Source organism: Magallana gigas, chromosome 10 (assembly GCF_963853765.1).
Source record: "Magallana gigas chromosome 10, xbMagGiga1.1, whole genome shotgun sequence".
Lineage (NCBI taxonomy): Eukaryota > Metazoa > Mollusca > Bivalvia > Ostreida > Ostreidae > Magallana > Magallana gigas.
Window position 1 is genome coordinate 32,209,534 of NC_088862.1, and position 25,667 is coordinate 32,235,200.

Consider the following 25,667-nt stretch of genomic DNA (forward strand, 5'->3'; position numbering starts at 1 on the left):
ACCGGAAGTGCCGGAACCGGAAGTCCAAAACCTTACATACGCGTGTCACTCAGAGATGCTGTAAGGCTATTGTATAATTGTTTCGAAATTCTTTCGCGTTTTCAAAAAATCGCTGACGGAAATTCTGTCGAGCATAAGAATAATAATAAGAAACAGAAGAATAACAATAGGTCTTTTCGACCGAAAGTCGAAAAGCCCTAATAAAAAAAGACAAAAACAATAGGTCTTTTCGACCGAAAGTCGAAAAGCCCTAATAATAATAACTAGACCTATTTTTGTCTCCAACAAAAAGGAAGGGCTTTTCGACAGCCCTTAAAACCCCTGATTCAAATTTATTATATTTTCTCTCAAAATCTGTATTCTAAAAATTAAAAAAATATCATGAGCATATACCCACACGTTAACATTTAAGAAATTAAATGCCCAAAGAAAGACAACTGCAGAATTTTTTATCCAACTACATCGTTTATTTCTTGAAAAAAAAGTTCTTAAAATTCATATATAAAAAAGTACTCATTTTAGATTCAAGTGTTTTGGTATGCATAAAGCTCTAATACTATTCATTCATTGAGCAAAGCGAGATAACTTTTGAATTTTATTTTTTTTTAAATGTGATAAAGTTATCATTTTTAGGCCCTTAAAACCCCTATAAGGAGTCAAAAAGTGGCCCTTTGGACCATGATTTTTAAATTGTACTTTTTATTCTAAACTAATAACTGAAAAGAGTTTGAAAATTGGGTGAATAATAAAAAAATATAGCTAAAGGGCTGTTTTTAATACTAACCCCTTCAAGTCCCTTATTTTTCGGATTTTTTTTCCTCAGACCTTTTCCGGTCTGCGCATTTAGTCCCTCATTACAAGTACAACAAATAAAAATGTTTGCTTAAAAACTGTCAGAGAAAACGTTACATGCGTGAATTCAATTTAACATAGAAACTCCCATAGACAATTTTCATCGGCTCATAAAACCGGAAGTACTAGACACTATTCAATGAAACTTTGAATATATCTTAATTACGTCTTTTTAAACAATATCTATCCTAATCATTTACTGTGCAAAGCGAAATAACTCTTGAAATTGAATTGTGATAAAGTTATCATTTTCAGACCCTTAAAACCCCTATAAGGAGTCAAAAAGTGCCCCCTCGGACCATATTTTTTAAATTGTACTCTTTATTCTGAACTATAAACCGAAAAGATTTTGAAAATCGGATAAACAATAAAAAAGTTACAGCAAAAGGACCGTTTTTAATATTGACCCCTTCAGATCCCTTATTTTTTAGAATTTTTTTCCCAGGACCTTTTCCGGTCTGCGCATTAGGTCCTTAATTGCAAATACAAAATATAAAAATATTTGCTTGAAAACTGTTTGAGAAAACGTTACATGCGTGAATTTAATTTAACATAGAAACTCCCGTAGACACTTTTCATCGGATCATAAAAGCGGAAGTACTCAATACTATTCAATGAAACTTGGAATATATCTTAATTACATCTATTTAAACAATATCTATCCGTTTTAGAACATTCCTAAGCTTTTCTGAGTTTTTTATTTTTTCATCCCCCCTTTTCTCAAGTTTGAGGCCTAAAATCTCAAAAATGATAAGAGATAGAAACTCGCCGCAGGTTTACTTTTTGAACAACTCGACATGGTTGATCTAACTCTAAAATTACAACGAATTTCCTTTAAAAATAAAAACAATATATTGATTCATTTAATTTCTACTATTTTGCTTGTGTAAACCGGAAGTACCGGAAGCGGAAGTCTAAAACCTTACATACTGGTGACATTTAAAAATGCTATAAGACTATTGCATAGTTAATTCTGAAATCCTTTCCGTTTTCAAAAAATCGCTGACGGAAAATCTGTCGAGAAAAAGAAAAATAACTAGACCTATTTTTGTCTCCAACAAAAAGGAAGGGCTTTTCGACAGCCCTTAAAATCCCTTATTCAAATTTATCATATTTTCTCTAAGAATCTGTATATTAAAAATTAGGAAAGTGTCATGAGCATAGACCCACACGTTAACATTTAAGAAATTAAATGCCCAAAGAAAGACAACTTCAGAATATTTTATCCAGATATATCGTGTGTTACCTGAAATAAAAGTTCTAAAAATTCATACATAAGAAAGTACTCATTTAAGATTCAAGAGTTTTGGTATGCCAAAAGCTCTAATGCTAATCATTCATTGAGCAAAGCGAGATAACTCTTGAATTTTAATTTTTTTGAAATGTGATAAAGTTATCATTTTCAGGCCCTTAAAACCCCTATAAGGAGTCAAAAAGTGGCCCTTTGGACCATGATTTTTAAATTGTACTCTTTATTCTAAACTAATATCTGAAAAGAGTTTGAAAATTGGATGAGTAATAAAAAAGTTATAGCTAAAGGCCTGTTTTTAATACTGACCCCTTCAGGTCCCTTATTTTTCGGATTTTTTTTCCTCAGACCTTTTCAGGTCTGCGCATTTAGTCCCTCATTACAAGTACAAAATATAAAAATATTCGCTTAAAAACTGTTTGAGAAAACGTTACATGCGTGAATTCAATTTAACATAGAAACTCCCATAGACAATTTTCATCGGCTCATAAAACCGGAAGTACTCGACACTATTCAACGAAACTTGTAATATATCTTAATTACGTCTATTAACACAATATCTATCCTAATCATTTATTGAGCAAAGAGAGATAACTTTTGAAATTGAATTGTGATAAAGTTATCATTTTCAGACCCTTAAAACCCCTATAAGGAGTCAAAAAGTGCCCCCTCGGACCATATTTTTTAAATTGTACTCTTTATTGTGAACTATAAACCGAAAAGATTTTGAAAATCGGATAAACAATAAAAAAGTTACAGCTAAAGGGTTGTTTTTAAAACTGACCCCTTCAGGTCCCTTATTTTTCGGAATTATTTTCCCAAGAGCTTTTCCGGTCTGCGCATTAGGTCCCTAATTGCAAATACAAAATATAAAAATATTTGCTTGAAAACTGTTTGAGAAAACGTTACATGCGTGAATTCAATTTATCATAGAAACTCCCATAGACAATTTTCATCGGCTCATAAAACCGGAAGTACTCAATACTATTCAATGAAATTTGGAATATATCTTAATTACATCTACTTGAACAATACCTATCCGTCTTAGAACATTCCTAAGCTTTTCTGAGTTTTTTATTTTTTCATCCCCCCTTTTTCCAAGTTTGAGGCCTAAAATCTCAAAACTGATAAGAGATAGAAACTCGCCGCCGCTTTACTTTTTAAACAACTCGACATGGTTGATCTAACTGTAAAATTACAACGAATTTCCTTAAAAAATAAAAACAATATATTGATTCATTTGATTTCTACTATTTTGCTTGTGTAAACCGGAAGTACCGGAACCGGAAATCCAAAACCTTACATACTGGTGACATTTCAAAATGCTATAAGAGTAACGTAAAGTTATTTCTGAAATCCTTTCCGTTTTCAAAAAATCGCTGACGGAAATTCTGTCGAGAAAAAGAATAATAATAATAACTAGAACTTTTTTTGTCTTCAACAAAAAGTAAGGGCTTTTCGACAGCCCCATTATCCCCTTTTAACTAAATGTTAAAAAAAATATTCTCTAGTTTATTTCCAAGTGTTCTAAACGCCTTGGTATCCCAAGTTGCTTAGATAGCAACTTATGAGTAGTGCAATGTGAAAAGAAAGATAACTCCAGAACTTTACAGGTAGCTATATTTCTAATTTTCCAGAAAAATATTTTCAAAAAATCATATTGAAGTAAGTATTCATTCCCCGGACACCAAATTTGGTATGCCTACAGTATTAATGCTCCTTATTCTTACAACAAAGCGAGACAACTCTTACTAAAAAACATTTTGAAATTTAAACAAGTTCTGATCTTTAGGTCCTTCAAACCCCTATAAGGACTCAAAAAGTGGCCCCTCGGACCATTATTTTTGAATTGTACTCTTTATTCTAAACAATAAACTGAAAAAAAGTTTAAAATCGGATGAAAGGTAAAAAAGTTACAGCTAAAAGGCTGTTTTGCACGTTGGCCCCTGCAGATCCCTAATTTTTTTCGAGTTGTGTACCCAAAACTTTTTCAGGTCTGCAGATTGTGTGTGTCATTATAAAGATGAAATATTGTAGCAATTACTTGAAAACCTTTTGAGAAAACGAACCACGCGTGATTTTTGTTTAACATTGAAACTCCCATAGGCAATTTTCATTGACCTATAAAACCGGAAGTAGTCAACATATTTTATTGAAACTTAGAGTATATGTTAATTACATCTATGTTAAAAATATTTATGCGTTAAATAATTGTTTAAAGCTCATTTAAATTTTTTTGCTTTCTCATCCCCCCCTTTCTAAAGTTTAGGACTTCATATCTCAAAAACGGTAAGATATAGAAAGTTGTCTACGCTGACAATTTTGTACAGAGAGACAAGATGGACCTAATTTTAAAAGTTGAACATTCTAATATAAAAACTAAACAAAGTATTGCGTTTTAAGGAATTTTTACATTTTTCCTTGTTAAAACCGGAAGTACCGGAACCGGAAGTTAAAAACCTTACATTCCATAGACTGATAAATTTGCGGTAAGACCGTTTCAAAACTGTATCAATATATCTTCCAGTTTTCAAAAAATCGCTGACAGAAATCTGTCGAGAAAAATAATAATAACTAGAACTTTTTTTGTCTTCAACAAAAAGTAAGGGCTTTTCGACAGCCCCAGTTTCCCTTTTTTATTTAAAGTGTCAAACAAAAAATATCTCTAATCTATTTGCAAATTTTCTAAACGCCTCGGTATAACCAGTTGCTTAGATAGGAATTTATGAGTACTGCAGTGTGAAAAGAAAGATAACTCCAGAATTAAACAAGTAGCTACACCTGTAATTTTTAGAAGAATATTTTCAAAAAATCATTCCAAAGTAAGTATTCATTCCTTGGACGCAAAACTTGGTATGCTAAGAGTATTTGTGCTCTACATTCTTAGAGCAAAGCGAGATAACTCTTCCGAGAAATAAATTTGAAATTTAAACAAGTTGTGATCTTTATGTCCTTCAAACCCCTAAAAGGAGTCAAAAAGTGGCCCCTCGGACCATAATTTTTAAATTGTACTCTTTATTCTAAACTATTAACCGAAAAGATTTTGAAAATCGGATGAATAATAAAAAAGATACAGCTAAAGGGCTGTTTTTAATACTGACCCCGACAGATCCTTTATTTTTCAGACGTTTTTTTCCAGGACCTTTTCCGGTCTGCGCATTAGGTCTCTTATTGCAAATTTTAAATATAAAAATATTTGCATTATAACTGTTTGAGAGAACCTTACACGCGTGAATTCAATTTAACATAGAAACTCCCATAGACAATTTTCATCGGCTCATAAAACAGGAAGTACTCAATACTATTCAATGAAACTTGGAATATATGTTAATTACTTCTATCATAATAATATTCAGGCGTCAAATAGTTTTTTTAAGGTCATTTGAATTTTTTTGTTTTTTCATCCCCCCTTTTCTAAAGTTTAGGACTTAATATCTCAAAAACAGTAAGAGATAGAAAGTTGTCTACGCTTACAATTTTGTTCAACTATTTATGATAAAGGTAATTCTAAAATTTGAATGCTCTACATTAAAAAATAAACAAAAAATTGAGTTTCAAACAATTTTTGCAATTTTCCTTGTAAAAACCGGAAGTACCGGAACCGGAACTTCAAAACCTTGTATTTCATAGACTGATACATTTGCTGTAAGACCAATTTATACTTGTATCAATATTCCTTCCAGTTTTCAAAAAATCGCTGACAAAAATTTGTCTTAAAATAATAATAATAAAAAAAGACAAAAACAATAGGTCTTTTCGACCGAAAGTCGAAAAGCCCTAATAATAATAATAAAACATCAGAATAACAATAGGTCTTTTCGACCGAAAGTCGAAAAGCCCTAACTAGACCTATTTTTGTCTCCAACAAAAAGGAAGGGCTCTTCGACAGCCCTTAAAACCCTTTATTTAAATTTATCATATTTTCTCTCAGAATCTGTATATTCAAAATGAGGAAAATATCATGAGCATATACCCACACGTTAACATTTAAGAAATTAAATGCCCAAAGAAAGACAACTTCAGAATTGTTTATCCAACTGTATCGTTTGTTTCCTGGAATAAAAGTTCTAAAAATTCATATATAAGAAAGTACTCATTTAAGATTCAAGAGTTTTGTTATGCCAAAAGCTTTAATGCTAACCAGTCATTGAGCAAAGCGAGATAACTCTTGAATTTTAATTTTTTTGAAATGTGATAAAGTTATCATTTTTAGGCCCTTAAAACCCCTATAAAGAGTCAAAAAGTGGCCCTTTGGACCATGATTTTTGAATTGTACTCTTTATTCTAAACTAATAACTCAAAAGAGTTTGAATATTGGATGAGTAATAAAAAAGTTATAGCTAAAGGGCTGTTTTTAATACTGACCCCTTCAGGTCCCTTATTTTTCGGAATTTTTTTCCTCACACCTTTTCCGGTCTGCACATTTAGTCCCTCATTACAAGTACAAAATATAAAAATATTTGCTTAAAAACTATTAGAGAAAACGTTACATGCGTGAATTCAATTTAACATAGAAACTCCCATAGACAATTTTCATCGGCTCATAAAACCGGAAGTACTCAATACTATTCAATTAAACTTGGAATATATCTTAATTACGTCTATTTAAACAATATCTATCCTAATCGTTTATTGAGCAAAGCGAGAAAACTCTTAAAATTGAATTGTGATGAAGTTATCATTTTCAGACCCTTAAAACCCCTACAAGGAGTCAAAAAGTGCCCCCTTGGACCATATTTTTTAAATTGTACTCGTTATTCTGAACTAGAAACCGAAAAGATTTTGAAAATCGGATAAACAATAAAAAAGTTACAGCTAAAGAGCCGTTTTGAATATTGACCCCTTCAGGTCCCTTATTTTTCGGAATTTTTTTCCCAAGACCTTTTCCGGTCTGCGCATTAGGTCCCTTATTGCAAATACGAAATATAGAAATATTTGCTTGAAAACTGTTTGAGAAAACGTTACATGCGTGAATTCAATTTAACATAGAAACTCCCATAGACAATTTTCATCGGCTCATAAAACCGAAAGTATTCAATACTATTCAATGAAACTTAGAATATATCTTAATTATCTCTATTTAAACAATATATATCCGTCTTAGAACATTCCTAAGCTTTTCTGAGTTTTTTATTTTTTCATCCCCCCTTTTCTCAAGTTTGAGGCCTAAAATCTCAAAACTGATAAGAGATAGAAACTCGCCGCCGCTTTACTTTTTAAACAACTCGACATGGTTGATCTAACTCTAAAATTACAACGAATTTCCTTTGAAAATAGAAACAACATATTGATTCATTTAATTTCTACTATTTTGCTTGTGTGAACCGGAAGTACTGGAACCGGAAGTCCAAAACCTTACATACTGGTGACATTTCAAAATGCTATAAGACTATTGTATAGTTATTTCTGAAATCCTTTCCGTTTTCAAAAAATCGCTGACGGAAATTCTGTCGAGAAAAAGAATAATAATAATAATAATAATAATAATAAAACATCAGAATAACAATAGGTCTTTCCGACCGAAAGTCGAAAAGCCCTAATAATAATAATAACTAGACCTATTTTTGTCTCCAACAAAAAGGAAGGGCTTTTCGACAGCCCTTAAAACCCATTAATTAAATTTATCATATTTTCTCTCAGAATCTGTATATTAAAAATTAGGAAAATATCATGAGCATATACCCACACGTTAGCATTTCAGAAATTAAATGCCCAAAGAAAGACAACTTCAGAATTTTTTATCCAACTATATCGTTTGTTTCCTGAAATATATGTTCTAAAAATTCATATATAAGAAAGTACTCATTTAAAATTCAAGAGTTTTGGTATGCCAAAAGCTCTTATGCTAATCATTCATTGAGCAAAGCGAGATAACTCTTGAATTTTAATTTTTTGGAATGTGATAAAGTTATCATTTTCAGGCCCTTAAAACCCCTATAAGGAGTCAAAAAGTGCCCCTTGGACCATATTTTTTAAATTGTACTCTTTATTCAGAACTATAAACCGAAAAGATTTTGAAAATCGGATAAACAATAAAAAAGTTACAGCTAAAGGACCGTTTTTAATATTGACCCCTTCAGATCCCTTATTTTTTTAAATTTTTTTCCCAGGACCTTTTCCGGTCTGCGCATTACGTCCCTTATTGCAAATACAAAATATAAAAATATTTGCTTGAAAACTGTTTGAGAAAACGTTACATGCGTGAAATCAATTTAACATAGAAACTCCCATAGACAATTTTCATCAGCTCATAAAACCGGAAGTACTCAATACTATTCAATGAAACTTTGAATATATCTTAATTACATCTATTTAAACAATATCCATCCTAATCATTTATTGAGCAAAGCGAGATAACTCTTGAAATTGAATTGTGATAAAGTTATCAGTTTCAGACCCTTAAAACCCCTCTAAGGAGTCAAAAAGTGCCCCCTCGGACCAAATTTTTTAAATTGTTCTCTTTATTTTGATCAATAAACCGAAAAGATTTTGAAAATCGGATAAACAATGAAAAAGTTACAGCAAAAGGACCGATTTTAATAATGACCCCTTTATATCCCTTATTTTTTGGAATTGTTTTCCCAGGACCTTTTCCGGTCTGCGCATTAGGTCCCTTATTACAAATACAAAATATAAAAATATTTGCTTGAAAACTGTTTGAGAAAACGTTACATGCGTGAATTTAGTTTAACATAGAAACTCCCATAGACAATTTTCATCGGCTCATAAAACCGGAAGTACTCAATACTTTTCAATGAAACTTGGAATATATCTCAATTACATCTATTTGAACAATATATATCCGTCTTTGAACATTCCTAAGCTTTTCTGAATTTTTTATTTTTTCATCCCCCCTTTTCTCAAGTTTGAGGCCTAAAATCTCAAAACTGATAAGAGATAGAAACTCGCCGCCGCTTTACTTTTTAAACAACTCGACATGGTTGATCTAACTCTAAAATCACAACGAATTTCCTTTAAAAATAAAAACAATATATTGATTTATTTAATTTCTACTATTTTGCTTGTGTGAACCGTAAGTACCGGAACCGGAAGTCCAAAACCTTACATACTGGTGACATTAACAAATGCTATAAGACTATTGTATAGCTATTTCTGAAATCTTTTCCGTTTTCAAAAAATCGCTGACGGAAAATCTGTCGAGAAAAAGAATAATAATAACTAGACCTATTTTTGTCTCCAACAAAAAGGAAGGGCTTTTCGACAGCCCTTAAAACCCCTTATATAAATTTATTATATTTTCTCTCAGAATCTGTATATTAAAAATTAGGAAAATCTGATAAGCATATACCCACACGTTAACATTTAAAAAATTAAATGCCCAAAAGAAAGACAACTTCAGAATTTTTTATCAAACTATATCGTTTGTTTCCTGAAATAAAAGTTCTAAAAATTCTTATATAAGAAAGTACTCATTTAAAATTCAAGAGTTTTGGCATGCCAAAAGCTCTAATGCTAATCATTAATTGACAAAAGCGAGATAACTCTTGAATTTTAATTTTTTTAAAATGTGATAAAGTTATCATTTTTAGGCCCTTAAAACCCCTATAAGGAGTCAAAAAGTGGCCCTTTGGACCATGATTTTTAAATTGTACTCTTTATTCTTAACTAATGACTGAAAAGAGTTTGAAAATTGGGTGAGTAATAAAAAAGTTATAGCTAAAGGGCTGTTTTTAATACCGACCCATTCAGGTGCCTTAATTTTCGGAATTTTTTTCCTAAAACCTTTTCCAGTCTGCGCATTTAGTCCCTCATTACAAGTACAAATTATAAAAATATTTGCTTAAAAACTGTTTGAGAAAACGTTACATGCGTGAATTCAATTTAACATAGAAACTCCCATAGACAATTTTCATTGGCTCATAAAACCGGAAGTACTCGACACTATTCAACGAAACTTGGAATATATCTTAATTACGTCTATTAACACAATATCTATCCTAATCATTTATTCAGCAAAGCGAGATAACTCTTGAAATTGAATTGCGATAAAGTTACCATTTTCAGACCCTTAAAACCCCTATAAGGAGTCAAAAAGTGCCCCCTCGGACCATATGTTTTAAATTGTACTCTTTATTGTGAACTATAACCCGAAAAGATTTTAAAAATCGGATAAACAATAAAAAAGTTACAGCTAAAGGGCTGTTTTTAATACTGACCCCTTCAGGTCCCTTATTTTACGGAATTTTTTTCCCAAGACCTTTTCCGGTCTGCGCATTAGAACCCTTATTGCAAATACAAAATATAAAATTATTTGCTTAAAAACTGTTTGAGAAAACGTTACATGCGTGAATTTAATTTAACATAGAAACTCCCATAGACAATTTTCATCGGCTCATAAAACCGGAAGTATTCAATACTTTTCAATGTAACTTGGAATATATCTTAATTACATCTATTTAAACAATATATATCCGTCTTAGAACATTCCTAAGCTTTTCTGAATTTTTTTTTTTTCATTCCCCCTTTTTTCAAGTTTGAGGCCTAAAATCTCAAAACTGATAAGAGATAGAAACTCGCCACCGCTTTACTTTTTAAACAACTCGACATGGTTGATCTAACTCTAAAATTACAACGAATTTCCTTTAAAAATAAAAACAATATATCGATTCATTTAATTTTTACTATTTTGCTTGTGTAAACCGGAAGTACCGGAACCGGAAGTCCAAAACCTTACATACTGGTGACATTTAAAAATGCTATCAGACTATTGTATTGTTATTTCTGAAATCCTTTCCGTTTTCAAAAAATCGCTGACGGAAATTCTGTCGAGAAAAAGAATAATAATAATAATAATAACTAGAACTTTTTTTGTCTTCAACAAAAAGTAAGGGCTTTTCGACAGCCCCAGTTTCCCGTTTTTATTTAAAGTGTCAAAAAAAAATATCTCTAGTCTATTTCCAAATTTTCTAAACGCCTCGGTATAACCAGTTGCTAAGATAAGAATTTATGAGTACTGCGGTGTGAAAAGAAAGATAACTCCAGAGTTTAACAAATAGCTTCACCTGTAATTTTCAGAAGAATATTTTCAAAAAATCATTCCAAAGTAAGTATTCACTCCTTGGACGCAAAACTTGGTATGCTAAGAGTATTTGTGCTCTATATTCTTAGAGCAAAGCGAGATAACTCTTCCAAGAAATAATTTTGAAATTTAAAAAAGTTCTGATCTTTAGGCCCTTCAAACCCCTATAAGGAGTATAAAAGTGCCCCCTCGGACCATGATTTTTAAATTGTACTCTTTAATTTGAACTATTAACCGAAAAGATTTTGAAAATCGGATGAATAATAAAAAAGTTACAGGTAAAGAGCTGTTTTTAATACTGACCCCTACAGATCCCTTATTTTTAAGAAGTTCTTTTCCAGGACCTTTTCCGGTCTGGGCATTGGGTCCCTTATTTTAAATGCTAAATATGAAAATATTTGCTTGAAAACTGTTTGAGAAAACGTTACACGCGTGAATTCAATTTAACATAGAAACTCCCATAGACAATTTTCATCGGCTCATAAAACCGGAAGTACTCAATACTATTCAATGAAACTTGTAATATATCTTAATTACTTCTATCTTATTTATATTCAGGCGTCAAATAATTTTTTAATGGTCATTTGAATTTTTTTTGTTTTTTCATCCCCCCTTTTCTGAAATTTAGGACTTAATATCTCAAAAACGGTAGGAGATAGAAAGTTGTCTACGCTTACAATTTTGTACAACTATTTATGATAAAGGTAATTCTAAAATTTGAGTGCTCTACATTAAAGAATAAACAAAGAATTGAGTTTCAAACATTTTTTGCAATTTTCCTTGTAAAAACCGTTAGTACCGGAACCGGAAATCGAAAACCTTACATTTCATATATTGATATATTTGCTTTAAGACCAATGTGTACTTGTATCAGTATTTCTTCCAGTTTTCAAAAAATCGCTGACAGAAATTTGTCTTAAAATAATAATAATAATAAAAAAAGACAAAAACAATAGGTCTTTTCGACCGAAAGTCGAAAAGCCCTAATAAAACATCAGAATAACAATAGGTCTTTTCGACCGAAAGTCGAAAAGCCCTAACTAGACCTATTTTTGTCTCCAACAAAAAGGAAGGGCTTTTCGACAGCCCTTAAAACCCCTTAATTAAATTTATCATATTTTCTCTCAGAATCTGTATATTAAAAATTAGGAAAATATCATGAGCATATACCCACACGTTAGCATTTCAGAAATTAAATGCCCAAAGAAAGACAACTTCAGAATTTTTTATCCAACTATATCGTTTGTTTCCTGAAATATATGTTCTAAAAATTCATATATAAGAAAGTACTCATTTAAAATTCAAGAGTTTTGGTATGCCAAAAGCTCTTATGCTAATCATTCATTGAGCAAAGCGAGATAACTCTTGAATTTTAATTTTTTGGAATGTGATAAAGTTATCATTTTCAGGCCCTTAAAACCCCTATAAGGAGTCAAAAAGTGCCCCTTGGACCATATTTTTTAAATTGTACTCTTTATTCAGAACTATAAACCGAAAAGATTTTGAAAATCGGATAAACAATAAAAAAGTTACAGCTAAAGGACCGTTTTTAATATTGACCCCTTCAGATCCCTTATTTTTTTAAATTTTTTTCCCAGGACCTTTTCCGGTCTGCGCATTACGTCCCTTATTGCAAATACAAAATATAAAAATATTTGCTTGAAAACTGTTTGAGAAAACGTTACATGCGTGAAATCAATTTAACATAGAAACTCCCATAGACAATTTTCATCAGCTCATAAAACCGGAAGTACTCAATACTATTCAATGAAACTTTGAATATATCTTAATTACATCTATTTAAACAATATCCATCCTAATCATTTATTGAGCAAAGCGAGATAACTCTTGAAATTGAATTGTGATAAAGTTATCAGTTTCAGACCCTTAAAACCCCTCTAAGGAGTCAAAAAGTGCCCCCTCGGACCAAATTTTTTAAATTGTTCTCTTTATTTTGATCAATAAACCGAAAAGATTTTGAAAATCGGATAAACAATGAAAAAGTTACAGCAAAAGGACCGATTTTAATAATGACCCCTTTATATCCCTTATTTTTTGGAATTGTTTTCCCAGGACCTTTTCCGGTCTGCGCATTAGGTCCCTTATTACAAATACAAAATATAAAAATATTTGCTTGAAAACTGTTTGAGAAAACGTTACATGCGTGAATTTAGTTTAACATAGAAACTCCCATAGACAATTTTCATCGGCTCATAAAACCGGAAGTACTCAATACTTTTCAATGAAACTTGGAATATATCTCAATTACATCTATTTGAACAATATATATCCGTCTTTGAACATTCCTAAGCTTTTCTGAATTTTTTATTTTTTCATCCCCCCTTTTCTCAAGTTTGAGGCCTAAAATCTCAAAACTGATAAGAGATAGAAACTCGCCGCCGCTTTACTTTTTAAACAACTCGACATGGTTGATCTAACTCTAAAATCACAACGAATTTCCTTTAAAAATAAAAACAATATATTGATTTATTTAATTTCTACTATTTTGCTTGTGTGAACCGTAAGTACCGGAACCGGAAGTCCAAAACCTTACATACTGGTGACATTAACAAATGCTATAAGACTATTGTATAGCTATTTCTGAAATCTTTTCCGTTTTCAAAAAATCGCTGACGGAAAATCTGTCGAGAAAAAGAATAATAATAACTAGAACTTTTTTTGTCTTCAACAAAAAGTAAGGGCTTTTCGACAGCCCCAGTTTCCCTTTTTTATTTAAAGTGTCAAAAAAAAAATATCTCTAATGTATTTCCAAATTTTCTAAACGCCTCGGTATAACCAGTTGCTAAGATAGGAATTTATGAGTACTGCGGTGTGAAAAGAAAGATAACTCCAGAGTTTAACAAATAGCTTCACCTGTAATTTTCAGAAGAATATTTTCAAAAAATCATTCCAAAGTAAGTATTCACTCCTTGGACGCAAAACTTGGTATGCTAAGAGTATTTGTGCTCTATATTCTTAGAGCAAAGCGAGATAACTCTTCCAAGAAATAATTTTGAAATTTAAAAAAGTTGTGATCTTTAGGCCCTTCAAACCCCTATAAGGAGTCAAAAAGTGCCCCCTCGGACCATAATTTTTAAATTGTACTCTTTAATTTGAACTATTAACCGAAAAGATTTTGAAAATCGGATGAATAATAAAAAAGTTACAGGTAAAGAGCTGTTTTTAATACTGACCCCTACAGATCCCTTATTTTTAAGAAGTTCTTTTCCAGGATCTTTTCCGGTCTGGGCATTGGGTCCCTTATTGCAAATACAAAATATAAAAATATTTGCTTGATAGCTGTTTGAGAAAACGTTACACGCGTGAATTCAATTTAACATAGAAACTCCCATAGACATTTTCATCGGCTCATAAAACCGGAAGCACTCAATACTATTTAATGAAACTTTAAATATATGTTGATTCTATCTATCTTAATAATATTCCGGGGTCAAAAAAATTCTTAAAGGTCATTTGATTTTTTTTGTTTTTTCATCCCCACTTTTCTAAAGTTAAGGACTTAATATCTTAAAAATGGTAAGAGATAGAAAGTTGTCTACGCTTACAATTTTGTACAACTATTTATGATAAAGGTAATTCTTAAATTTGAATGCTGTACATTAAGAAATAAACAAAAAATTGAGTTTCAAACAATTTTTGCAATTTTCCTTGTAAAAACCGGAAGTACCGGAACCGGAAATAGAAAAGCTTACATTTCATAAATTGATATATTTGCTTTAAGACCAATGTATACTTGTATCAATATTCCTTCTAGTTTTCAAAAAATCGCTGACAGAAATTTGTCTTAAAATAATAATAATAACTAGAACTTTTTTTGTCTTCAACAAAAAGTAAGGGCTTTTCGACAGCCCCAGTTTCCCTTTTTTATTTAAAGTGTCAAACAAAAAATATCTCTAATCTATTTGCAAATTTTCTAAACGCCTCGGTATAACCAGTTGCTTAGATAGGAATTTATGAGTACTGCAGTGTGAAAAGAAAGATAACTCCAGAATTTAACAAGTAGCTACACCTGTAATTTTTAGAAGAATATTTTCAAAAAATCATTCCAAAGTAAGTATTCATTCCTTGGACGCAAAACTTGGTATGCTAAGAGTATTTGTGCTCTACATTCTTAGAGCAAAGCGAGATAACTCTTCCGAGAAAAAAATTTGAAATTTAAACAAGTTGTGATCTTTATGTCCTTCAAACCCCTAAAAGGAGTCAAAAAGTGGCCCCTCGGACCATAATTTTTAAATTGTACTCTTTATTCTAAACTATTAACCGAAAAGATTTTGAAAATCGGATGAATAATAAAAAAGATACAGCTAAAGGGCTGTTTTTAATACTGACCCCGACAGATCCCTTATTTTTCAGACGTTTTTTTCCAGGACCTTTTCCGGTCTGCGCATCAGGTCCCTTATTGCAAATAATAAATATAAAAATATTTGCATGATAACTGTTTGAGAGAACGTTACACGCGTGAATTCAATTTAACATAGAAACTCCCATAGACAATTTTCATCGGCTCATAAAACAGGAAGTACTCAATACTATTCAATGAAACTTGGAATATATGTTAATTACTTCTATCATAAAAATATTCAGGCGTCAAATAAATTTTTTAAGGTCATTTGAATTTTTTTGTTTTTTCATCCCCCCTTTTCTAAAGTTTAAGACTTAATATCTCAAAAACAGTAAGAGATAGAAAGTTGTCTACGCTTACAATTTTGTACAACTATTTATGATAAAGGTAATTCTAAAATTTGAATGCTCTACATTAAAAAATAAACAAAGAATTGAGTTTCAAACAATTTTTGCAATTTTCCTTGTAAAAACCGGAAGTACCGGAACCGGAACTTCAAAACCTTGTATTTCATAGACTGATACATTTGCTGTAAGACCAATTTATACTTGTATCAATATTCCTTCCAGTTTTCAAAAAATCGCTGACAGAAATTTGTCTTAAAATAATAATAATAAAAAAAGACAAAAACAATAGGTCTTTTCGACCGAAAGTCGAAAAGCCCTAATAAAAAAAGACAAAAACAATAGGTCTTTTCGACCGAAAGTCGAAAAGCCCTAACTAGACCTATTTTTGTCTCCAACAAAAAGGAAGGGCTTTTCGACAGCCCTTAAAACCCCTTAATTAAATTTATCATATTTTCTCTCAGAATCTGTATATTAAAAATTAGGAAAATATCATGAGCATATACCCACACGTTAGCATTTCAGAAATTAAATGCCCAAAGAAAGACAACTTCAGAATTTTTTATCCAACTATATCGTTTGTTTCCTGAAATATATGTTCTAAAAATTCATATATAAGAAAGTACTCATTTAAAATTCAAGAGTTTTGGTATGCCAAAAGCTCTTATGCTAATCATTCATTGAGCAAAGCGAGATAACTCTTGAATTTTAATTTTTTGGAATGTGATAAAGTTATCATTTTCAGGCCCTTAAAACCCCTATAAGGAGTCAAAAAGTGCCCCTTGGACCATATTTTTTAAATTGTACTCTTTATTCAGAACTATAAACCGAAAAGATTTTGAAAATCGGATAAACAATAAAAAAGTTACAGCTAAAGGACCGTTTTTAATATTGACCCCTTCAGATCCCTTATTTTTTTAAATTTTTTTCCCAGGACCTTTTCCGGTCTGCGCATTACGTCCCTTATTGCAAATACAAAATATAAAAATATTTGCTTGAAAACTGTTTGAGAAAACGTTACATGCGTGAAATCAATTTAACATAGAAACTCCCATAGACAATTTTCATCAGCTCATAAAACCGGAAGTACTCAATACTATTCAATGAAACTTTGAATATATCTTAATTACATCTATTTAAACAATATCCATCCTAATCATTTATTGAGCAAAGCGAGATAACTCTTGAAATTGAATTGTGATAAAGTTATCAGTTTCAGACCCTTAAAACCCCTCTAAGGAGTCAAAAAGTGCCCCCTCGGACCAAATTTTTTAAATTGTTCTCTTTATTTTGATCAATAAACCGAAAAGATTTTGAAAATCGGATAAACAATGAAAAAGTTACAGCAAAAGGACCGATTTTAATAATGACCCCTTTATATCCCTTATTTTTTGGAATTGTTTTCCCAGGACCTTTTCCGGTCTGCGCATTAGGTCCCTTATTACAAATACAAAATATAAAAATATTTGCTTGAAAACTGTTTGAGAAAACGTTACATGCGTGAATTTAGTTTAACATAGAAACTCCCATAGACAATTTTCATCGGCTCATAAAACCGGAAGTACTCAATACTTTTCAATGAAACTTGGAATATATCTCAATTACATCTATTTGAACAATATATATCCGTCTTTGAACATTCCTAAGCTTTTCTGAATTTTTTATTTTTTCATCCCCCCTTTTCTCAAGTTTGAGGCCTAAAATCTCAAAACTGATAAGAGATAGAAACTCGCCGCCGCTTTACTTTTTAAACAACTCGACATGGTTGATCTAACTCTAAAATCACAACGAATTTCCTTTAAAAATAAAAACAATATATTGATTTATTTAATTTCTACTATTTTGCTTGTGTGAACCGTAAGTACCGGAACCGGAAGTCCAAAACCTTACATACTGGTGACATTAACAAATGCTATAAGACTATTGTATAGCTATTTCTGAAATCTTTTCCGTTTTCAAAAAATCGCTGACGGAAAATCTGTCGAGAAAAAGAATAATAATAACTAGACCTATTTTTGTCTCCAACAAAAAGGAAGGGCTTTTCGACAGCCCTTAAAACCCCTTATTTAAATTTATCATATTTTCTCTCAGAATCTGTGTATTAAAAATTAGGAAAATATCATGAGCATATACCCACACGTTAACTTTTAAGAAATTAAATGCCCAAAGATAGACAACTTCAGAATTTTTATCCAACTATATCGTTTGTTTCCTCATATAAAAGTTCTCAAATTTCTTATTTAAGAAAGTACTCATTTAAGATTCAAGAGTTTTGGTATGCCAAAAGCTCTAATGCTAATCATTCATTGAGCAAAGCGAGATAACTCTTGAATTTTAATTTTTTTCAAATGTGATAAAGTTATCATTTTCAGGCCCTTAAAACCCCTATAAGGAGTCAAAAAGTGGCCCTTTTGACCATAATTTTTGAATTGTCTCTTTATTTTAAACTTATAACTGAAAAGAGTTTAAAAATTGGGTGATGATAAAAAACTTATAGCTAAAAGGCTGTTTTTAATACTGACTCCTTCATGTCCCTTATTTTTCGGAATTTTTTTCCTCAGACCTTTTCCTGTCTGTGCATTTAGTCCCTCATTACAAGTACAAAATATAAAAATATTTGCTTAAAAACTGTTTGAGAAAACGTTACATGCGTGATTTCAATTTAACATAGAAACTCCCATAGACAATTTTCATTGGCTCATAAAACCGGAAGTACTAGACACTATTCAACGAAACTTGAAATATATCTTAATTACGTCTATTAACACAATATCTATCCTAATCATTTATTAAGCAAAGCGAGATAACTCTTGAAAATTGAATTTCGATAAAGTTATCATTTTCAGACCCTTAAAACCCCTATAAGGAGTCAAAAAGTGCCCCCTCGGACCATAATTTTTATATTGTACCCTTTATTCTGAACTATAAACCGAAAAGAATTTGAAAATCGGATAAACAATAAAAAAGTTACAGCTAAAGAGCCGTTTTTAATATTGACCCCTCCAGGTCCCTTATTTTTCGGATTTTTTTCCCCAAGACCTTTTCCGGTCTGCGCATTAGGTCCCTAATTGCACATACAAAATATAAAAATATTTGCTTGAAAACTGTTGGAGAAAACGTTACATGCGTGAATTCAATTTAACATAGAAACTCTCATAGACAATTTTCATCGGCTCATAAAACCGGAAGTACTCAATACTATTCAATGAAACTTGGAATATATCTTAATTACATCTATTTAAACAATATATATCCGTCTTAGAACATTCCTAAGCTTTTCTGAGTTTTTTATTTTTTCATCCCCCCTTTTCTCAAGTTTGAGGCCTAAAATCTCAAAACTGGTAAGAGATAGAAACTCGCCGCCGCTTTACTTTTTAAACAACTCGACATGATTGATCTAACTCTAAAATTACAACGAATTTCCTTTAAAAATAAAAACAATATATTAATTCATTTAATTTCTAGTATTTTGCTTGTGTAAACCGGAAGTACCGGAACCGGAAATCCAAAACCTTACATACTGGTGACATTTAAAAATGCTATAAGACTATTGCATAGTTATTTCTGAAATCCTTTCCGTTTTCAAAAAATCGCTGACGGAAAATCTGTCGAGAAAAAGAAAAATAATAATAATAAAACAGAACAAAAACAATAGGTCTTTTCGACCGAAAGTCGAAAAGCCCTAATAATAACTAGACCTATTTTTGTCTCCAACAAAAAGGAAGGGCTTTTCGACAGCCCTTAAAACCCCTTAATTAAATTTATCGTATTTTCTCTCATAGAATCTGTATATTAAAAATGAGGAAAATATCATGAGCATATACCCACACGTTAACATTTAAGAAATTAAATGCCCAAAGAAAGACAACTTCAGAATTTTTTATCCAACTATATCGTTTGTTTCCTGAAATAAAAGTTCTAAAAATTCATATATAAGAAAGTACTCATTTAAGATTCAAGAGATTTGGTATTCCAAAAGCTCTAATGCTAATCATTGATTGAGCAAAGCGAGATAACTCTTGAAATTTAATTTTTTTGAAATGTGATAAAGTTATCATTTTCAGGCCTTTAAAACCCCTAAAAGGAGTCAAAAAGTTGCCCATTGGACCATGATTTTTAAATTAAACTCTTTATTCTAAACTAATAACTGAAAAGAGTTTGAAAATTGGATAAGTAATAAAAAAGTTATAGCTAAAGAGCTGTTTTTAATACTGACCCCTTCAGGTCCCTTATTTTTTGGAATTTTTTTCCTCAGACCTTTTCCAGTCTGCGCATTTAGTCCCTCGTAACAAGTACAAAATATAAAAATATTTGCTTTAAAACTGTTTGAGAAAACGTTACATGCGTTAATTCAATTTAACATAGAAACTCCCTTAGACAATTTTCATCGGTCCATAAAAACGGAAGTACTCGATACCATCCAATGAAACTTTGAATATATCTTAATTACGTTTATTTAAACAATATCTATCCTAATCATTTATTGAGCAAAGAGAGATAACTCTTGAAATTGAATTGTGATAAAGTTATCAGTTTCAGACCCGTAAAACCCCTATAAGGAGTCAAAAAGTGCCCCCTCGGACCATATTTTTTAAATTGTACTCTTTATTCTGAACTATAAACAGAAAAGATTTTGAAAATCGGATAAACAAGGAAAAAGTTATAGCTAAAGGACCGTTTTTAATATTGACCCATTCAGATCCCTTATTTTTTGGAATTTTTTTCCCAGGACCTTTTCAGGTCTTCGCATTAGGTCCCTAATTGCAAATACAAAATATAAAAATATTTGCTTGAAAACTGTTTGAGAAAACGTTACATGCGTGAATTTAATATAACATTGAAACTCCCATAGACAATTTTCATCGGCTCATAAAACCGGAAGTACTCAATACTATTCAATGAAACTTGGAATATATCTTAATTACATGTATTTGAACAATATCTATCCGTCTTAGGACATTCCTAAGCTTTTCTGAGTTTTTTATTTTTTCATCCCCCCTTTTCTCAAGTTTGAGGCCTAAAATCTCAAAACTGATAAGAGATAGAAACTCGCCGCCGCTTTACTTTTTAAACAACTCGACATGGTTGATCTAACTCTAAAATTACAACGAATTTCCTTTAAAAATAAAAACAATATATTGATTCATTTAATTTCTACTATTTTGCTTGATTGAACCGGAAGTACCGGAACCGGAAGTCCAAAACCTTACATACTGGTGACATTTAAAAATGCTATAAGACTATTGCAAAGTTATTTCTGAAATCCTTTCCGTTTTCAAAAAATCGCTGACGGAAAATCTGTCGAGAAAAAGAAAAATAATAATAATAAAACAGAACAAAAACAATAGGTCTTTTCGACCGAAAGTCGAAAAGCCCTAATAATAATAAAACATCAGAATAACAATAGGTCTTTTCGACCGAAAGTCGAAAAGCCCTAATAATAATAATAATAAAACATCAGAATAACAATAGGTCTTTTCGACCGAAAGTCGAAAAGCCCTAATAATAATAATAATAAAACATCAGAATAACAATAGGTCTTTTCGACCGAAAGTCGAAAAGCCCTAATAATAAAACATCAGAATAACAATAGGTCTTTTCGACCGAAAGTCGAAAAGCCCTAAAAAAAGACAAAAACAATAGGTCTTTTCGACCGAAAGTCGAAAAGCCCTAATAAAACAGAAGAATAACAATAGGTCTTTTCGACCGAAAGTCGAAAAGCCCTAATAAACAGAAGAATAACAATAGGTCTTTTCGACCGAAAGTCGAAAAGCCCTAATAAACAGAAGAATAACAATAGGTCTTTTCGACCGAAAGTCGAAAAGCCCTAATAAACAGAAGAATAACAATAGGTCTTTTCGACCGAAAGTCGAAAAGCCCTAATAAAACAGAACGAAAACAATAGGTCTTTTCGACCGAAAGTCGAAAAGCCCTAAAAAGGAAGAGAGAGAACAAGAGAGAGATTAAGTCTAGCAAGGAATCTCTCTTTCTTGCTTTCTCTCTCTCTCTTTCTTTCTCTCTCTCTCTCTCTCTCTCTCAAAGAAAGCAAGCATGTATGAAAAGCAGGGTAATTTTGAGAAAGAGGGATAGACAATAAAAAATGGATGAGAAACACGAGTACAAACTAAACAAGAAATACATGTACACATGAGAGAGAGAGAGAGAGAGAGAGAGAGAGAGAGAGAGAGAGAGAGAGAGAGAGAATACTTGTCTTGAAAATGTTCTAAAGAGTGAGAAAAGGATAAATAGAGAGATAAAAGAGAAAAAAAACAAGATTACATGTTTAACAGAGGTCAGAGAGAGAGAGAGAGAGAGAGAGAGAGAGAGAGAGAGAGAGAGAGAGAGAGAGAGAGAGAGAGAGAGAGATTAAGTTTAGCAATGAAATTAAGAAAAAAATTAGAAAGAAAAAGTTTCTGTTAAGCAGGGGGAAATGGGAAAGATAAATAGAGGAAGAGAAAGAATGAAAGAACAAAGGTACATGTTTAACAGAGAAGGTCAGAGAAGGAGAGATTGACCAAAAGTACTTATATAGGAGAGAAAAGTCTTATAGAGTGAGAAAGAAAAAGAGGGAGAGCAAATGTACAAGTCAGAAAAAGAGAGTAAATCTTAGTAGAGATAGTGTGAGAGAGAAAAAGATGCTGGTTACTTTTAGCAGAGAAAGAATGTATCTCATTCCCTCTTCCATAATTTTTCTTTATCTGTTACTGTGTCTGTCTGTCTGTCTGTCTGTCTGTCTGTCTGTTTCTCTCTCTCATCAAGGGAAAGTTACGCAGAGAAAGTCTGGAGAGAGATTGGCATCAAAATATAAAAGAGAAAAAAAGAACAAGAGTATAACTGTATGTTTGTCTCTCAGAGAGAGAGAGAGAGAGAGAGAGAGAGAGAGAGAGAGAGAGAGAGAGAGAGAGAGAGAGACTATTGAGGACAGAGAATACGTTTAGCAGAAAAAGAGAGAAAAGGAAGAGTATATGTATAGTATAGTGTATGAGATAGATAGATTAAAACAGAGAGAAAGAAGCAACAGTACATGTTTAACAGAAAGTCTGTCATATAAAAGAGAAAAAAAAAGAACAAGAGTATACATGTATGAGAGAGAGAGAGAGAGAGAGAGAGAGAGAGAGAGAGAGAGAGAGAGAACCTGTTGAGCCCACTCCCTCTCCCATAATTTCTCTGCATAACATGATATTAAGTACAAAAAGTCACAGAAAGAGGGAGAGAGTTAGAGAATGAGCAGAAAAATATGCTAATGAGATAGATAAAAACAGAGAAAGAAAAGCAAGAGTACATGTTTAACAAAATGTCTGAGAGAGAGAGAGAGAGAGAGAGAGAGAGAGAGAGAGAGAGAGAGAGAGAGAGAGAGAACCTGTTGAGCCCATCCCTCTCCCATAATTTCTCTGCATAACATGATATTAAGTACAAAAAGTCACAGAAAGAGGGAGAGAGTTAGAGAATGAGCAGAAAAATATGCTAATGAGATAGATAAAAACAGAGAAAGAAAAGCAAGAGTACATGTTTAACAAAATGTCTGAGAGAGAGAGAGAGAGAGAGAGAGAGTCATATTTTGGGCCATTCTTTAACAAGTTGAGTGTTTCTGTAACAGCTATATTGATGAATCACTATTTATAATGAATCATTATTATCTTTGTAGGAATGATATATTATTACATTAAAGAAACATATTTTAAATGAAAACATTCCTAATAAAATTTGATATTGATATATGGAAAAAATGGTTGACCTCATTTATAACACTTTTCTTTTTATTAAACAGGTTGTGATTTTGAGACCAAGTCCCTCCACACAATGGAAACAGCAAGCACTCCATGTAAAGTACATCTGTGTTCTAAGTGTCCGGGGGACACAGCGTACTATTGTGTATTGTGTCCATGTGATCTGTGTCCCCAGTGTAAAGATAACCATGTAAAAGATCTCCAAACAATAGACCATCATGTTGTGTCACACCGTGATAAAATCAACTACATCCCAACACAAGAGATCTGTGTGAGACATCCTAGCCATGTTTATATAAAGTACTGTGAACCTTGTCAAGTTCCTGTCTGTAATAATTGCCAAAATCATAGAGAACACAAGAAGATTGATGTTAGAACAGTCTACAAAACAAAACGACAACAACACAGTGGAACCATTCACACCATCAGAAGTGAGGCTCTCTTTTACAAACCTGTTCTCCTGCCAGGAATCAAAACTGATCTCAAAACCTGTCGCACAGAATTCTCCCTCTATCAATCAGATATGTTAAGAAAGGTCCAGACACTGAAGCATCTTATTGACTATATACAAAACGATTTCATGTGTAATGTGTTCTGTGACTTTGATTTCAAACACAGATGTTTAAAACAAAAGAAAGAAATGATCAGACATATTGTCAGCATACAGAGATATGTACGCATATATGAACAGAGGAGAGTCATCAGACCGCTACAATTCCTCTCCTGCGTAAAGACAGCCCTCTCCCAGATACATCCTACACTCCACACCAGCCAGCTCTCCATGACTGAGTCACTCAACAAGGAGGATGTGATGGAGTCACTGAGTGCAATCCAAATCACAGAGAGAGGAAACAGACGCGTAGGAAACCAGTGTCTGCTGAAACTGACGTCTGGTGCTGAGCTCCATCAATCTCTCACAGTGACAGGTGTTGATCGTTGTTATCACATTTCATGTGTGACATCAGACCGGGTCTGGGTCAGTGATCGGGAAAATCTCATCTTGACAGACAAAACAGGTGTCTGTCTACATCGTGTAGAGCATTCATGTCGTGTTTTATTTGGAGGATTACACACGGTGAACAATGAGAGTGAACTGATTTATATAAATAGGAATTATAACATTAACAAACTGTCAAAGGATATGGAAACAATCACTACATTTATAGAGACAACAGAATATACATGGGGACCATGGTGTGTGTACTGGTCCCCGTCCACTGGGGATCTACTGGTCGGGATGTGGTGTACACATAGATATACAGCGACAGGCAAGGTAACCCGGTACAACCAGAGCGGACAACTGACACAAACCATACAGCACGACAACACAGGACGGGGGCTGTATAGACAACCTCTTTATATAACAGAGAACAACAATGGGGATGTCGTGTTGTCTGACTCTATAAACTATAAGTCTGGTGCTGTAGTGGTGACAGAGCGTGGAGGAAAACATCGTTTCTCCTACACAGGACATCCATCAGGATCAGGACTACAGCCACGTGGAATCTGTACTGACGGGCTGTCACACATCTTGGTGTGTGATGATAAAACCAAAACAATACAGATGTTAGATAAGGACGGTCAGTTCCTGTCACATCTACTGACAAAATCACGAGAGATAGGTAAACCAAGGTGCCTGAGTTATGATGTCAACACTCACCGTCTCTGGGTCGGATCATGGGACAACAACAAGGTGTGTGTCTACAGGTATATCACCAGACAGGACGCTCTGACAGGTAAGTCTGAGTCATTATCATTCACATTAATTAGATAAAGATAACTAAGACACACAGTCCATGTTAATTATCAGTCAATAAGATACATGTAAGACATGTTTATATATCAATATGAACAACTCTTTGTTACAAGATTAGCTGCATCTCCTAGTCATTGGGAATTATTGTTTATCTAAAGTAAATAAAATCTAAGTGCACAATTTCATTAAGTAGAGGTACAGTCACTTGTCATTGTATTTAGTTAATTAAAATACAGGACATTGTAATTAATTAATCATATATTTATAGTGACACAGGTATTTGTAATTTGTTGCGTTACAAGTTCACGTAAATTGAATTAATTTAATTAATTACAT

The 25,667-nt window shown here is 32.3% G+C and overlaps 2 protein-coding genes across 2 annotated transcripts in view; one reads left to right on the plus strand and one right to left on the minus strand.

The window, feature by feature from the left end:
• LOC105330818 (uncharacterized) overlaps positions 1–25,667 on the minus strand; it is a 480,842-nt gene that overhangs the window by 414,666 nt on the left and 40,509 nt on the right. The window lies entirely within an intron of this gene.
• The window catches only part of LOC136272182 (uncharacterized), an 82,734-nt gene that overhangs the window by 56,817 nt on the left and 250 nt on the right, over positions 1–25,667 (plus strand). The window contains exon 2 of the mRNA XM_066073330.1: positions 23,617–25,311. Within this exon, the coding sequence (XP_065929402.1) occupies positions 23,617–25,311 (1,695 nt within the window). The remainder of the gene's footprint in view (positions 1–23,616; positions 25,312–25,667) is intronic.